The sequence below is a fragment of a genome, unplaced genomic scaffold (assembly GCF_019419815.1).
Source record: "Pyrus x bretschneideri cultivar Hongxiangsu unplaced genomic scaffold, Pyrus_bretschneideri_v1 Contig47, whole genome shotgun sequence".
Classification (NCBI taxonomy): domain Eukaryota; kingdom Viridiplantae; phylum Streptophyta; class Magnoliopsida; order Rosales; family Rosaceae; genus Pyrus; species Pyrus x bretschneideri.
The window spans coordinates 1,791,045-1,804,576 of NW_025999784.1; the positions used below are offsets into that span (position 1 = coordinate 1,791,045).

Genomic DNA, 13,532 nt, shown 5'->3' on the forward strand with positions numbered 1-13,532 from the left:
AAGGCCTGACGCCAGCACTGGCATCACAGGGCCTTAGGCTCTCGGGCTGGCAATTCTCCACGGGCCTGGAGCTCGGGCCTCCACCTCCACTCGGGCTCTCCAACGCTGGAGCCGGTCCACAGGGCCTCGGGCCCCTTTTCTCTTCCCCCGTCCCCCGAGCAACCAGCAACGCTGGGCTTGCTTTAATGTCTACTCTACGACGATCGTAGAGTAGATCTGTTTGTGTTGAGCAAAACTATGATCAATTTACATGAAATGAAGATAAATTGGGTTTTTTTTCAACTTAATATATATATATATATTTTTTTTTTTTTTCTTTTGGATTTTTGTTTTTGAATTTTTGGTTTATGTATTTTACAAGGGCCATGAACTCTGATGGAAATAATTCCCTTTTTTTTAACTAATTTCCAGAATTTTTGTAAATCCCTTTCTGTACACAACAAAATATGGAATTTCAATAACGAAGTTTAAACTTTTTGACATGGCCAAAAACAGATTCTTCTTCTTTCTCAAAACCCTCAAATTTGTCATATGGTCAGGTTTTATTTGGTCACTCGTTTATGTTTGCGACAAGAATATAAGTCCACGGATGCCTTGTTGAAAACATCTGTGTCCCATATGTTTCATCTTCTGCTGGTTAAACCAGAAATATAGCCGTTGAATCGGTTGCGAGCAATTAGTAGATGATTAATTTTCTTTTTGTCGTAAATTATGGAACTTCCAGGAGCTTGAAGGGCTCTCAGATCAGATGAGGAAGGATGTTTCACAAGTTCGTAGAAGATCGATGCAATTAGCAAAGAGTTAAAGCCACTAGGACAAACCTGCCAGAAGAAGGTAACACAACTGGGGTTTTACCCTATTCTGATGTTAATGCTTACTGCTATGCATATGCAATTATGGATCAATTCGTGTGTGTTTTTGATGAATTTTGGGTTTTTAACTTGTCACAGGAAAAGGAGTACCGAGATGCACTTGAGTTTTTCAATGAAAAGAACAGAGAAAAAGTGCAGCTTATCACAAAGCTAATGGAGGTTAGTTTGTTAAACAATTGTTTACTTGGCATATCTAGGGTTGCAATTTCATGGACGGGTGGAACCCGAACCAGTCTGGCCAGTCCGGAGTTAGAGTGAGCATGGTTGAGCCTGCTTTGACAAATTACCAATCCTACAAAATTTGGGCTTACCGCCAGTTAGGAGTTCAACCTGTCCAAACTCTCAACCGATGCTGGTTATCTCTCATTCTATTTAGTAAAAGTGTAGAAAGTGTTTATATAATTCAACGTTTTGAGATTGTTTTGTTACAGTGAAAGTGAGAAGACGAGGATGAAGAAGCTGAGAGCAAGAACATGGATTTGTTACAGTGAAGAAGTAGCAGCTTATGTGGGTAACTGATGATCCGATTAGGTTTGTGTGATGATGTGTATAAGGTGATGTTTTTCAATGTTTACATATATGGATGGTGGTGATTGGCATTTGGTGTAATTTCTAAGTTGGTTTGTTTCATTAATTAGTGTTTGGTAAAAACATTTGGCTGATTTAGGCAGGAAAAGACCCTTTAAGTTTAAACAGGTTTGTAACTAAAAGCATGTGGCCATGCATTTTCCTTCTGATTTTTCCATGTATCCAATGATATTTATGTAATAATGTTAAGTTTTATGAGGGATTTTGGGACAAATGGAGTGTATTTTGTTCATTTTTTTTTTCAGTATTGCGCACTATATACGGAATGATTACATTTTCTACCCTTTCGTGGATTCTTCACCTAACACCAAAAAGTAATGAGTGCTATTATGTCCACAATGTCGTCTAATTTTTCACCCACTTTTTAATGAAAGTTTTAGTGACAAGTTTATTCTATTGCAAGACTACATGGAAGGACATAAGCAAAATATAAAGAAAGTGTTTTTATTTGGGAACTGAAGTGGATTTAAGGAACATTTCTTGGTATAGATGCAAATAGTGGGAAAAAGGGAACGAATCACATCCCTTCCTCTAGTCGGGTCAAACGATAAGAACCCCCTAAAAGATGCAAATAGAGTAAGGGATTAGAGCTTCTGTCTCTGTCCATCTCTTTTGCAATTTCGTAAATGCGTGCGAATCAGTGAACATATTAATAGATAAATTAGTTGATAATATAGCTAGTATTTAAAAAAAAAAAAATACCGCAAATATTAATTCATGCTCACTTGCATTGCCAATTACCACTCTCTTTTCTCTTCCAATCCCCTTCATCAATTATATTTATGAATTTCCACCGCTAGCCATATGAATTTTCCACCAAAGGCTAATCGGTGTGCAAAGACTTCCACATGCAGACCCTCAATTCCAGTCTACCAGCATGTGTGGTGTAAAATATAACAACATATCCAAATCTGTTTTTTGTAAGCAAGTTGATAAGTTGTGAATTGTGATGGAACATGAAGACCCTTAATTCAACAACCCATCACAATCAAGTACCAGCTGTGTTGACAAGGGACCTGCAAACTTGTAAAAGGGGTTGTGAACACTCACCACTCATTTCAGTTACCCTTTTTTATTTTCTCCATCCGACGACTTTCGTTTTCAGCTCTCCTACCTACATCGATAATCTTTTCCTATAAATTCGATATCGTACTAATTTTAGTAGCTAAACATCTCACCAACAAAGCAAAGAAAAATTGTGTGTCATAATGGATAGCCATTGTCACCGCAGTATTGCTCACTATTTGCTTCTTTTGCTTTTGTTCTCTTCCTGCATGCAGAGTACTACTAAACTCTGTTTCTGTTTGGCTGGTGAAGAAATTTCAAGCAGTGTGAAGACAAATTCATGCATTGACGAAGAAAGACAAGCGCTTCTCGTCTTTAAACATCTTGTTGATCATTCTGGTAGGCTTTCGTCTTGGGTGGGTCATGATTGCTGCCAATGGGAAGGTATTTCATGCAACAACAGCACTGGTCACGTCGTGAAGATGGACCTCCGGAATCCATATGACGGTGAGTATGAAGAGTGGAGAAATGCTTCTTTGGGAGGTAAGATAAATGCTTCTCTGTTGAGCTTGAAACATTTAAATTACCTGGACTTGAGCCTGAATTGGTTTGATAGTAATCAAATTCCTAAGTTCATTGGGGAGCTTAAAAGTTTGCAATATCTCAATCTCTCCTTTGCGCATGTTGGAGGAGAGATTCCCTCTTCTCTTGCTAACCTGTCAAGCCTAAATTTTCTTGATCTCGGGGGCAATTTTGACATATCTTCCAAAAATTTGAATTGGCTTTCTCACCTCACTTCCCTGAAATACATTAATCTCAATGGCATTAACCTTAACAACACAGGAGTCAGTTGGGCATATGATATTAACATGCTTCCTTCATTGTTAGAGTTACATTTATCTTCGTGCCAAATTGAAAGCATTCCAATCTCACTGCAGAGCATTAATTTCCTTCCACTTTCACTACAGAGGATTAACTTCACATCACTGTTGGTCCTTGATATGTCGTCTAATGGCATTAAAAGTTCTTCATTTCCCGGCTGGTTTTTTAATCTTACCAACCTCGTAACACTTGATCTATCCGGGAATGATTTCAGGGATTCTTTTCCAAGTGAATTTTCAAACTTCAAATCTCTGGAAAACCTTCATTTATCTGATACAGGCTTAAAAGGTCAAATTCCAAAAGTCAGTCGAAATTTGTGCAAGCTAAAAGCCTTAAGTCTTTCAGAGAACAAATTTGATGCGGGGATTGAAGAGTTCTGGAGGAGTCTCTCAAATTGTCCAAGTAATACATTAGAGTCACTAGATTTGTCTAATTGCCAGCTTGAAAGCCAATTGCCGGTCTTTTTAGGAATGTTTAAAAGTTTGCAGAATCTCAACCTTAGAGAAAACAATTTGTGGGGCTCAATTCCAGATTCCATCGGAAACTTGTCGTCCTTGAGAACACTAGACCTCTATTATAATAATTTGTCGGGCTCAATTCCAGATTCCATCAGAAACTTGTCGTCCTTAAGAACACTAGACCTCAGTTATAATAAGATGAACGGCTCAATTCCAGAAGGTATTGGACAGCTTTGTGAGCTAGTTTCCTACTTCTGTTTGCTAATTCATGGGAAGGCATTCTAACGGAAGCCCATTTCATAAATCTTATCAGATTAGAAGATTTTGAAGTAGGAAATAGAAACCAACCCATGTCCCTCATTCTCGACGGGGCTTATGACAGGGTTCCCCCTTTCAAGCTCTTCAATATTTTGATCATGAATTGTCGGATAAGTCCTGGTTTTTGGGTATGGCTTCAAACTCAAACTGAACTGTCTAATGTTATCCTTCTGGGTAATGGAATCTCGGATTCCATACCTGAGGAATGGTTGTTGAAGATATCTTCCCAATCTAGCTGTCTAGACTTGTCTTACAACCACTTTTATGGAAACTTTCCATCCCATTTGAAATTTCCAAATTTAACGTTTATTGATTTGAGTCATAATCAGTTGGAGGGCCCTCTACCACTTTGGTGTTTCCCTAATGTCGATTCCCTTTATCAAGAAGGCAATTTATTTTCTGGGCCAATCCCCTCAAATATTGACCAAATGATGCCCAAATTGCAAGAATTGTTACTTCATGAGAATCATTTGAATGGCACTATTCCTCCCTCTATTTGTAAGATGCAGAAGTTACAAATCCTGTCTCTAAGGAGCAATCAGTTTTCTGGAGAACTCCCTCATGCATGGAATATGGAAAGCACTATGGTGTTTTTAGATGTTGGTCAAAACAATCTGTCTGGTAAGATTCCCACTTCATTGGGGGTACTACGTTCCTTGGAAATTTTAAAGCTCAACGACAACAATTTTGGTGGTGAAATTCCTGATGCCTTGCAAAATTGTTCAAGTTTGAGGAGTATTGATCTTGGAGACAACAAGTTATCTGGGAAAATACCTCTATGGATAGGAGGGTCAAACGTATCTAAGTTGTCTAGGCTACGATTACGGTCCAACTATTTTAGTGGATGTATTTCCCATCAATTGTGCAATCTTCAAGGCCTTCACATCCTCGACCTTAGTCACAACAGCCTTTCAGGTATTATTCCAATGTGTTTGGATAACTTAACTTCGCTAGTCAATGATGATTCTTATGAATACTATTATAATGGATATGAGCAAGCCACACTAACACTAAAAGGAGAAGAACTTGTGTACAACACAACTCTATATCTTGTAAAGAGCATTGATCTTTCATCAAATAATTTAAAAGGTGAAATCCCTGAAGAAATAAGCGGCCTCATTATGTTGGGCACCTTGAATTTGTCCATGAATCAATTAATTGGAAAGATCCCTTCCAAGGTCGGAAACTTGCGTTGGCTTGAAACTCTTGATCTCTCACACAACCACCTTTCGGGACAGATTCCTCAAAGCTTGTCATCTTTAACCTCTTTGTCCCACCTGGACTTGTCTTACAACAACTTGTCTGGAAGAATTCCTACTGGAAACCAGCTTCAAACGCTCAATTTTTCATCCATTTATGTGGGCAATCAATGGTTATGTGGCGTTCCTCTCTCAACTAAGTGCCCTGAAGATGACCCTTTTACTGCTAAGGATGCAAAGGAGGAGAATGAAGATGGAAAGGATAAGTTGTGGCTCTATGTTAGTGTGGTACTTGGCTTTATCGTAGGCTTTTGGGGTGTTTGCGGCACATTGATCGTAAAAACATCGTGGAGGTATGCCTATTTTCAATTCTTCGATGACATCAAAGATAAAGTAGCACTAGCAATTGCATTGAAAGTGGCTCGTTTGAAAAAGTTTTTATTCTGAAGTTTAATTGTACTAATATATAATGTGATGCTTTTCCCTTTCAACTTTGTGTTTTGGCCAACTTATGTATTAAATAAAATAATATGTCAGTAAGTGTTTCCACAAACAATTATGTAACCGCTGTCCGTTTAATACAAGAATTCTATCTAGTTTGTACTTATGAATCGCATAATACAATCTGCCTATGTAATGTTGCAATTTAACAAAATAACATTACGAAGTAGATAAGCACACGTGTGTATTCTTCTCTTTTACACTTGAATGTCGTCCAACTCGGGGCGTGGTAGTCCACCTCTACCGCCTTCTCGATGCTGCCAAAACCATACAAAAATGGGGGGAAGAATTGGTGGTTCGATATCGTCGAGGGTTTTCTGGGATTCCTGTTCCTTGCAGAGAGGGAGGTGGGAGAATTCGATGGCGTCTTCCGGGTTCCTGTCCCTTGCCGAGAGAGAGATGGGAGAGGTATTTTGGCGTCTGTTGCAGAGAGAGATTAGGGGGTGGGTCTAGGGTTTGCACAGGGGGTGGGTGGGCGATTCAATTGAGGGGCTAGGGCTAGAGGGATGGGGGCTCCATCTCTATTCTCGCTTGCTGAAACTTTCCCCTGTGTTGCGATTCAATGGGTAATCTCTCAGTTGAAAGCTTCTAATTTTTTTTTTTTTTTCATTTGGTATTTTTTTTCTTTGGATTTATGTATTTTTTCCCCTGTGTTCTGTGTTTTGTTGTTATTTTTTCATCCTTTTAAATTGTATTATGGATAAGTGAACACATTTAGCTGCGAAATTTCAACAACAAAGTTTAAACTTTTTGATATGGCATAACCCTCAAACTTGTCATATGGTCAGGTTTTATTTGGTCACTTGTTTATGTTTGTGGATGCCTTGTTGAAAATATCTGTGTCCCATGTGCTTCATCTTCTGCTGGTTAAACCAGAAATATAACCGTTGGATCATTTGCTAGCAATTAGTAGATGATTAATTTCCTTTTTGTTGTAAATTATGGAACTTCCAGGAGCTTGAAGGGCTCTCGGGTCCAATGAGGAAGGATTTTTCACAAGTTCGAAAGAAAGATCACTGCGATTAACAAAGAGTTAGAGCCACTAGGACGTACGTGCCAGAAGAAGGTAACACAACTTGGATTTTTACCACATTTTGGTGTTAATGTTTACTGCTATGCATATGCAATCATGGATCAATTCGTGCGGGTTCGTAATGAATTTTGGGTTCGTAACTTGTCACAGGAAAAGGAATACAGAGATGCACTTGAAGCTTTCAATGAAAAGAACAGAGAGAAATATAACCAGAAATATAACCGTTGTGCTTCATCTTCTGCTGGTTAAACCAGAAATATAACCGTTGGATCATTTGCTAGCAATTAGTAGAGGGATGGGGGCTTCATCTCTATTCTCGCTTGCTGAAATTTTCTGCTCTTCAGGTAATCTCTCAGTTGAAAGCTTCTAATTAATTTTTTTTTCATTTGGGTTTTTATTTTTTTTTATTTTTTATGGATTTATGTATTTTTTGTTTCAGTGAATTCGAAATGAAATCAGAAAAACGGATTTAGTAACAAATATATGAAATTTTTATTTGCGTGTCCTGTTTTTGATTTGTTTGGTTTGGAATTATATTATTTTTTGCTTTTTTTGGCAAGGGCTTTTAGAGAATAAAGTTGCTTGCTGCTACCCTTGATTTTCCAGTGACATTTGTGTAGCCTGCATTTAGTCATATAATGGATGGTGGTGTAAATTCAGTTCTTATAGACAATTTTTTTTTACAAAGATATCTGGGTTTCTTTTTGCTTCTTCTCTGTTAAATTACTCATCTGGAAGTTAATTTTGTTCAAAGACTAAGTATTGTTCTTCAATTAAAGATTTCTGGGTTTTTTTTTTGTTGCTTCTTTTCTGTTAAATTACTCATCTGGAAGTTAATTTTGTTCAAAAACTATATATTGTTCTTCAATTAATCTTACAAGAAAGCATATGGGAACGTGGCACACTAGGTGTTCGATGAAATGTGTCTTAGAATCCGTCAATATGATATATTATAATTTTGATCCTCCGCTTCAGCTCCAGGCCTCAGGTGCGTGAAGGCGAAGTGGTCCTGGTCGACTGTCTCTTCCTCCACACTTCTGGACGATGGTTCCGAAGCTCTGGCGATTCCGACTGAGAAAGAGGTCAGTAACAACAAGGTAATGGAATTCAATGTTTTGTGTATTTAGACGTAGGCATTATACATTTTAATTGATGCACATACTTCTAGAGGCATACTTCAAGGCACAGAAATTACGTAGTTTGTAGTCCTGTTAATTTTGAATACTATTATGTATTTCAACATAATAGTGTTCCATTGCCCAAAAAGAACACAGAAAGGAATTGTATGAGTTTCCGATTTTCTTGCAGTTAAAGAGGATCCTGCTGATGCTGAACCTAAATTTAACCCTTTTACTGGATCTGGAAGACGCTTGGATGGGAAGCCTTTGAAATATAAGCCAGCACCAGCTTCTTCCTCAGGATCCAAAGACAAGAAACCTGCAGTCACCAATGGAAATGCACAACCTTCTACAGGATCTAGTTCACAAGCTACCAGTTGTCAGGCTCAGGGAAAACTTGTTTTCGGATCAAATGCCAGTCGCTCTCCAAAGGAGACAAAAAAGGTACTCTTGCTTCTCTTGTTTCATGACTTCCATCAACTGACTTTGGAATTATTTTACAAACGTTGCCAGTTTGATGTGATGCTGATCGTAAATCACTCTTTATCTATTCAATTCTGCAGGAAGCTGCAAAAGAGACTAAGAAAGAGAAGCAGCCGGAAGTGAAAGAAGACCCGAAATTCCAGCCTTTTATCAACTTTTAGTGAGGTTCAAATTTAGAATGCATTTGTACTCATGAGGCATTGGGGTAAAATAGCTAGGGGATAACGTTTTAGTCAGGTACAAATAGCAACTGTTTTTTTTGTTTTTGGTTATTTTTTCATCTAGGGGATAACTTTTTGTTGTTTATTGAAAGGAATATTAGAACACATCCACACCCTATTTTGTCAAATTGTTCTAAAGTGTCTGATGCTGATTTTAGAATTTTCCTGACTTTCTAACTCAAATCTGTGCCAAGAGAACCCAACTAAAGTGGTTTGCCGCTCCATGTATGAAGTATTAGTGAATTATTTGTAATTTACAAAACGAAATGAAAATTTTTGCGTTTTAAGCATAAATGGTGAAATTTATGTTATAAATTTTTTGATAAGAAGCAGGTGTAAATTAGAATCATACTAATATAGGTATGCTATATACATAAATTTGATGGTACCATAAGTTCAGAATTAATCTTTAGTGTCATTAAAAAATGTATGTAAATTTATGTACATAAATTTGATAGCACCATAAATTTGGGGTACTGCTGTTAGGTTTTTCCAGCCCATGATAAGTTGTCCTAAGAGTATAAGGAATTATAGTCTTAGAGGATTAAATTGTTTTCCGAATTGGAGTTGTTTTCCCAATTGGAGTTAGTTTCTCAATTGGAGTAGGTTTTATAACTAGATTCCAATTAGGATTAATAATCCTTATTGAAGAAGACCTTTATTATGTCTATATAAAGGGGCTATTGTACTAGTTTTGAATTGGGGGGAGCAAAACAATAAATTGTATACCACTCAAGCGATTAATAATCCTTATTGAGCATTACTACTACATTAATTATGATTGGTTCAGTTTAGGTTTTGAGATATAAGTAGTAAACAAATCTGATCATATTCATTGATAACAATTCATGTGGTGGAAGTGCTCATTAAAATGCACATTGAGTGGAAAAGCTAGGGTTAGAAGACAACCATTTCACTGAATCTCTTGCAATCTTTAAAACCCAATGCAATTGTCGAATTTTCTGTACTGTGTCGATGTATCGGATTACATCGAATAATTGGGGTTAAACATTTTGCCCTTGAACTAACTTTGGAATTATATTATAAATGTTGCCAGTTTGATGTGATGCTGATCGTAAATCACTCTTTCTCTATTCAATTCTGCAGGAAGCTGCAAAAGATATAGTCCGGTACAAATAGCAACTGTTTTTTTTTTTTTTTTTTGGTTATTTTTTCATTTAGGGGATAACTTTTTGTTGTTTTTTGAAAGGAATATTAGAACACATCCACACCCTATTTTGTCAAATTGTTCTAAAGTGTCTAATGCTGATTTTAGAATTCTCCTGACTTTCTAACTCAAATCTGTGCCAAGAGAACCCATGTATGAAGTATTAGTGAATTATTTGTAATTTACGAAACGACACGAAAATTTTTGCGTTGTAAGCATACATATTGAAATTTATGTTATAAATTTTTTTGATAAGAAGCAGATGTAAATTAGAATCATACTAATATAGGTATGCTATATACATAAATTTGATAGTACCATCAGTTCAGAATTAATCTTTAGTGTCATTAAAAAATATACGCAAATTTATATACATAAATTTGATAACACCATGAATTTGGGTACTGTTATATTTAGTACAGCCAATATGGCGCCGCTCAGGTGTTTTTGACGTTGAGAAAGTCAAGGATCATCATCAAGATACTTGCCATATATTGTAATTAATTATATTCCTATTTTGTATTATGAACTGTCTATTAGTATCTAGTTTGTAGGAACTGATTGAAAATATATGACTACATATAGTAGTATTGTAAAGACAATTTCAATTAATGAGAATCGGTGAATTACCACCTTCCAAAATTTACATGGTACCAGAGCCCTTCCTGGGTTCTTAGTTCTTTTTTTTCTTGGATTATGGTGGAGGATTCAACGTCAGCAATGGCAAAACTTGAACCATTTAGTGATCCTGCTAGTCCTTTCTTCGTTCATCATTCTGATCACCCGGGAATGATGCTCGTTTCAACCAAACTTACTGGTGAAAATTATGGTACTTGGTGTTGGTCCATGTCAATTGCACTCAGTGCAAAGAACAAATTAGGGTTTGTTGATGGAAGTGTTGAATAGCCATCTGCGAAGACAAAGCCCACAGAATCTGCTCTTTGGCAACGGTGCAACGACATGATCCTTATGTGGATTATCAATACACTTTCCAGTGACCTGGCCACTAATGTCTACTCTACAACGATCGTAGAGTAGATCTGTTTGTGTTGAGGAAAACTATGATCAATTTGATCAATTTACATGAAATGAAGATAAATTGGGTTTTTTTTCAACTTAATTTTTTATTTTATTTTTGTTTTTGAATTTTTGGTTTATGTATTTACATAGGCCATGAACTCTGATGGAAGTAATTTTTTTTTTTTTTTTTATAACTAATTTCCAGAATTTTTGTAAATCTGGGGTTCTGTACACAACAAAATATGGAACCCTCAAATTTGTCATATGGTCTGGTTTTATTTGGTCACTTGTTTATGTTTGCGAGAAGAATACAAGTCCAAGGATGCCTTGTTGAAAATATCTATGTCCCATGTGCTTCATCTACTGCTGGTTAAACCAGAAATATAGCCGTTGAATCGGTTGCGAGCAATTAGTGGATATTAATTTCGTTTTTGTCGGAAATTATGGAACTTCCAGGAGCTTGAAGGGCTCTCAGATCCGATGAGGAAGGATGTTTCACAAGTTTGTAAGAAGATCGATGCCATTAACAAAGAGTTAAAGCCACAAGGACATACCTGCCGGAAGAAGGTAACACAACTGGGGTTTTACCACATTCTGATATTAATGTTTACTGCTATGTATGTGCAATTATGGATCAATTCGTGCGTGTTCGTGATGAATTTTGGGTTTGTAACTTGTCACAGGAAAAGGAGTACAGAGATGCACTTGAGTTTTTCAATGAAAAGAACAGAGAAAAAGTGCAGCTTATCACAAAGCTAATGGAGGTTAGTTTGTCACAGGAAAGGGAGTAGTTGTCCGCTAATTCACCAAGAGTGTAGTTGTTGCTCGCATCTACAATTCTAAGATATCTAAATGTGAATTTTCTCATTTATAGGTTAAATAAATGATTCGAAGCTCGCCTTCACGGTAAATAAATAAATGAGTAATTATCCTTTTATTATTTTAAAATTTTTAAAAATTTGATCATTTTTACAAGTTTAAATTTTTTTGGCACTTTTGTACTTCCATTGATTTGTTTCGTCAAATGCTTTGTTAATTAATAAAGTGGCATGACTTTAGTCGACAACGCTGTCACGTCATCAATTAACAAAAATATTAATGATTAGGTTAACAAAAGTTAGGTTTTTACCTAAAACTTGTAACCTCGCAAAGAAATTTCTTTATATCCTACACTAAATGAGATTCTGTTAATGTACGTATTAAATTATGGACATGGCCTGTGAGATTTTATCTTCAAAGGTATCGGTTTGCGTAATAGTAAAACCACCTTCTTCTTTTTGCAAGTAATAGTGGATTACTCACACTACTACAAAATTAGCTTAATGTGTTGGAGAGTGGTGACGGTTTATACGATATACTGTCGAATAAAAGGTAAAGAAAAGTTTTTTTTTTTTTTTTTTGGGAGGGGGGGTGTTGATAAATAAGGTTGAGATTGATGAAATTACCAGTTTTCCAAGTGCTCCAAGGGCATGTCAATGGATGGGAGTAGGATTCTCCCCCCTTCTAACGTTACAAAACAAAGTGTCATTAACGAGGGTCAAATGCCGTTGAAAAAGGCATATTTCCGTCACAAATACTTATTTCCGCAAATAGTAAGTCATCCTCACTTGGATTGCCAATCGCCTCTCTCTTGTCTCTTCCAATCCCTTTCATCGAGTATGCTATATGAATTTCCACGGCTAGCTATAAGGATTTTCCACCAAAGACTAATTGGTGTGCCAAGACTTCCACGGCTAGCCATCTCATTCATGCATTCACTATATCTACACCTACACGGCTTCATTAAAATTTGGAAAAGTCCATAGGAAATCTCGTGTATTCCTTATTAGTGGAACAAAAAAAAAAAAAACAAACAGCAACGAGTGTAACAATGAATATTTTAGACTGTTAACAACAATTTTGCTATTTAGAAAATTTGTAAATAACGATACAACAGTCATATCCAAATAGTGACTACCAGTATACCAATGTGGTGTAGGCGATGGACTTGCAAACTGTTCAACCCGACACAGCAAAATCCATTTTCGTAATTTACCATAAGAAAAAAACAGTAAATAAGATGATAAGTTGTGAATTGTGATGGAACATGAAGACCCTTAATTCAAAGTCTGTGCTACATTTGGATTTCTACAAACTGTCACAACCAGGTACCAGTTGTGTCGACAAAGGACTTGCAAACTTGTAAAAGGGGTTGTGAACACTTGCCACTCATTTTGCTTTCCAATAAATCGGTTTTTCAACATAGGGAATTTAGGCCACTTAGTACTACGGTCTAGTGGTATTCCTCTTCACTTGTAAGTGAGAGGTCTTAGGTTCAATTCTCACCCAAGGTGAGTTTGAACCACATTATTACTAGCCCATTGTGAGGCTAAACCCACCCCCCTCCCCTTAGTGTAGATAATATCACTTGTTAAAAAATAAAAAAAACAAAAAAAAAACATAGGGAGTTTGGAATTTAAAGGAAAACAAGAAACAAGACTAAATTCAAAACAGGAAATAAGGCAAATCCTAATTGAAAGATGCAAACCTAAATCCATAAGAGCAAGGAAACCTAAATATATTCTCACACTAGGGTTTACATGGCATATGTTAAATCAGGAAGAAACCGAAGTGGTGTTAATTAGGATTATATTTCATAAAGATGATCATTGTAATCCTAGGAATAG

General features: G+C 36.6%; 2 protein-coding genes across 3 annotated transcripts in view; both read left to right on the top strand.

The window, feature by feature from the left end:
- LOC103955188 (receptor-like protein EIX2) overlaps window positions 1-8,838 on the top strand; it is a 39,703-nt gene extending 30,865 nt beyond the window's left edge. For both annotated transcript variants that reach the window (XM_048567990.1, XM_048567988.1), the window contains 5 exons: window positions 6,778-6,889; window positions 7,007-7,200; window positions 7,832-7,953; window positions 8,165-8,418; window positions 8,538-8,838. The gene's annotated coding sequence lies outside the window, so the exon portion shown is untranslated. The remainder of the gene's footprint in view (window positions 1-6,777; window positions 6,890-7,006; window positions 7,201-7,831; window positions 7,954-8,164; window positions 8,419-8,537) is intronic.
- LOC125469884 (receptor-like protein EIX2) lies at window positions 749-8,618 on the top strand. The gene is made up of 9 exons (XM_048567943.1): window positions 749-769; window positions 951-1,031; window positions 2,741-4,025; window positions 4,139-5,610; window positions 6,163-6,231; window positions 7,007-7,100; window positions 7,832-7,975; window positions 8,165-8,418; window positions 8,538-8,618. Exons 1-9 carry the CDS (start codon window positions 749-751, stop codon window positions 8,616-8,618), a joined length of 3,501 nt encoding a protein of 1,166 aa, XP_048423900.1.
- Window positions 8,839-13,532: the final 4,694 nt, after the last annotated feature.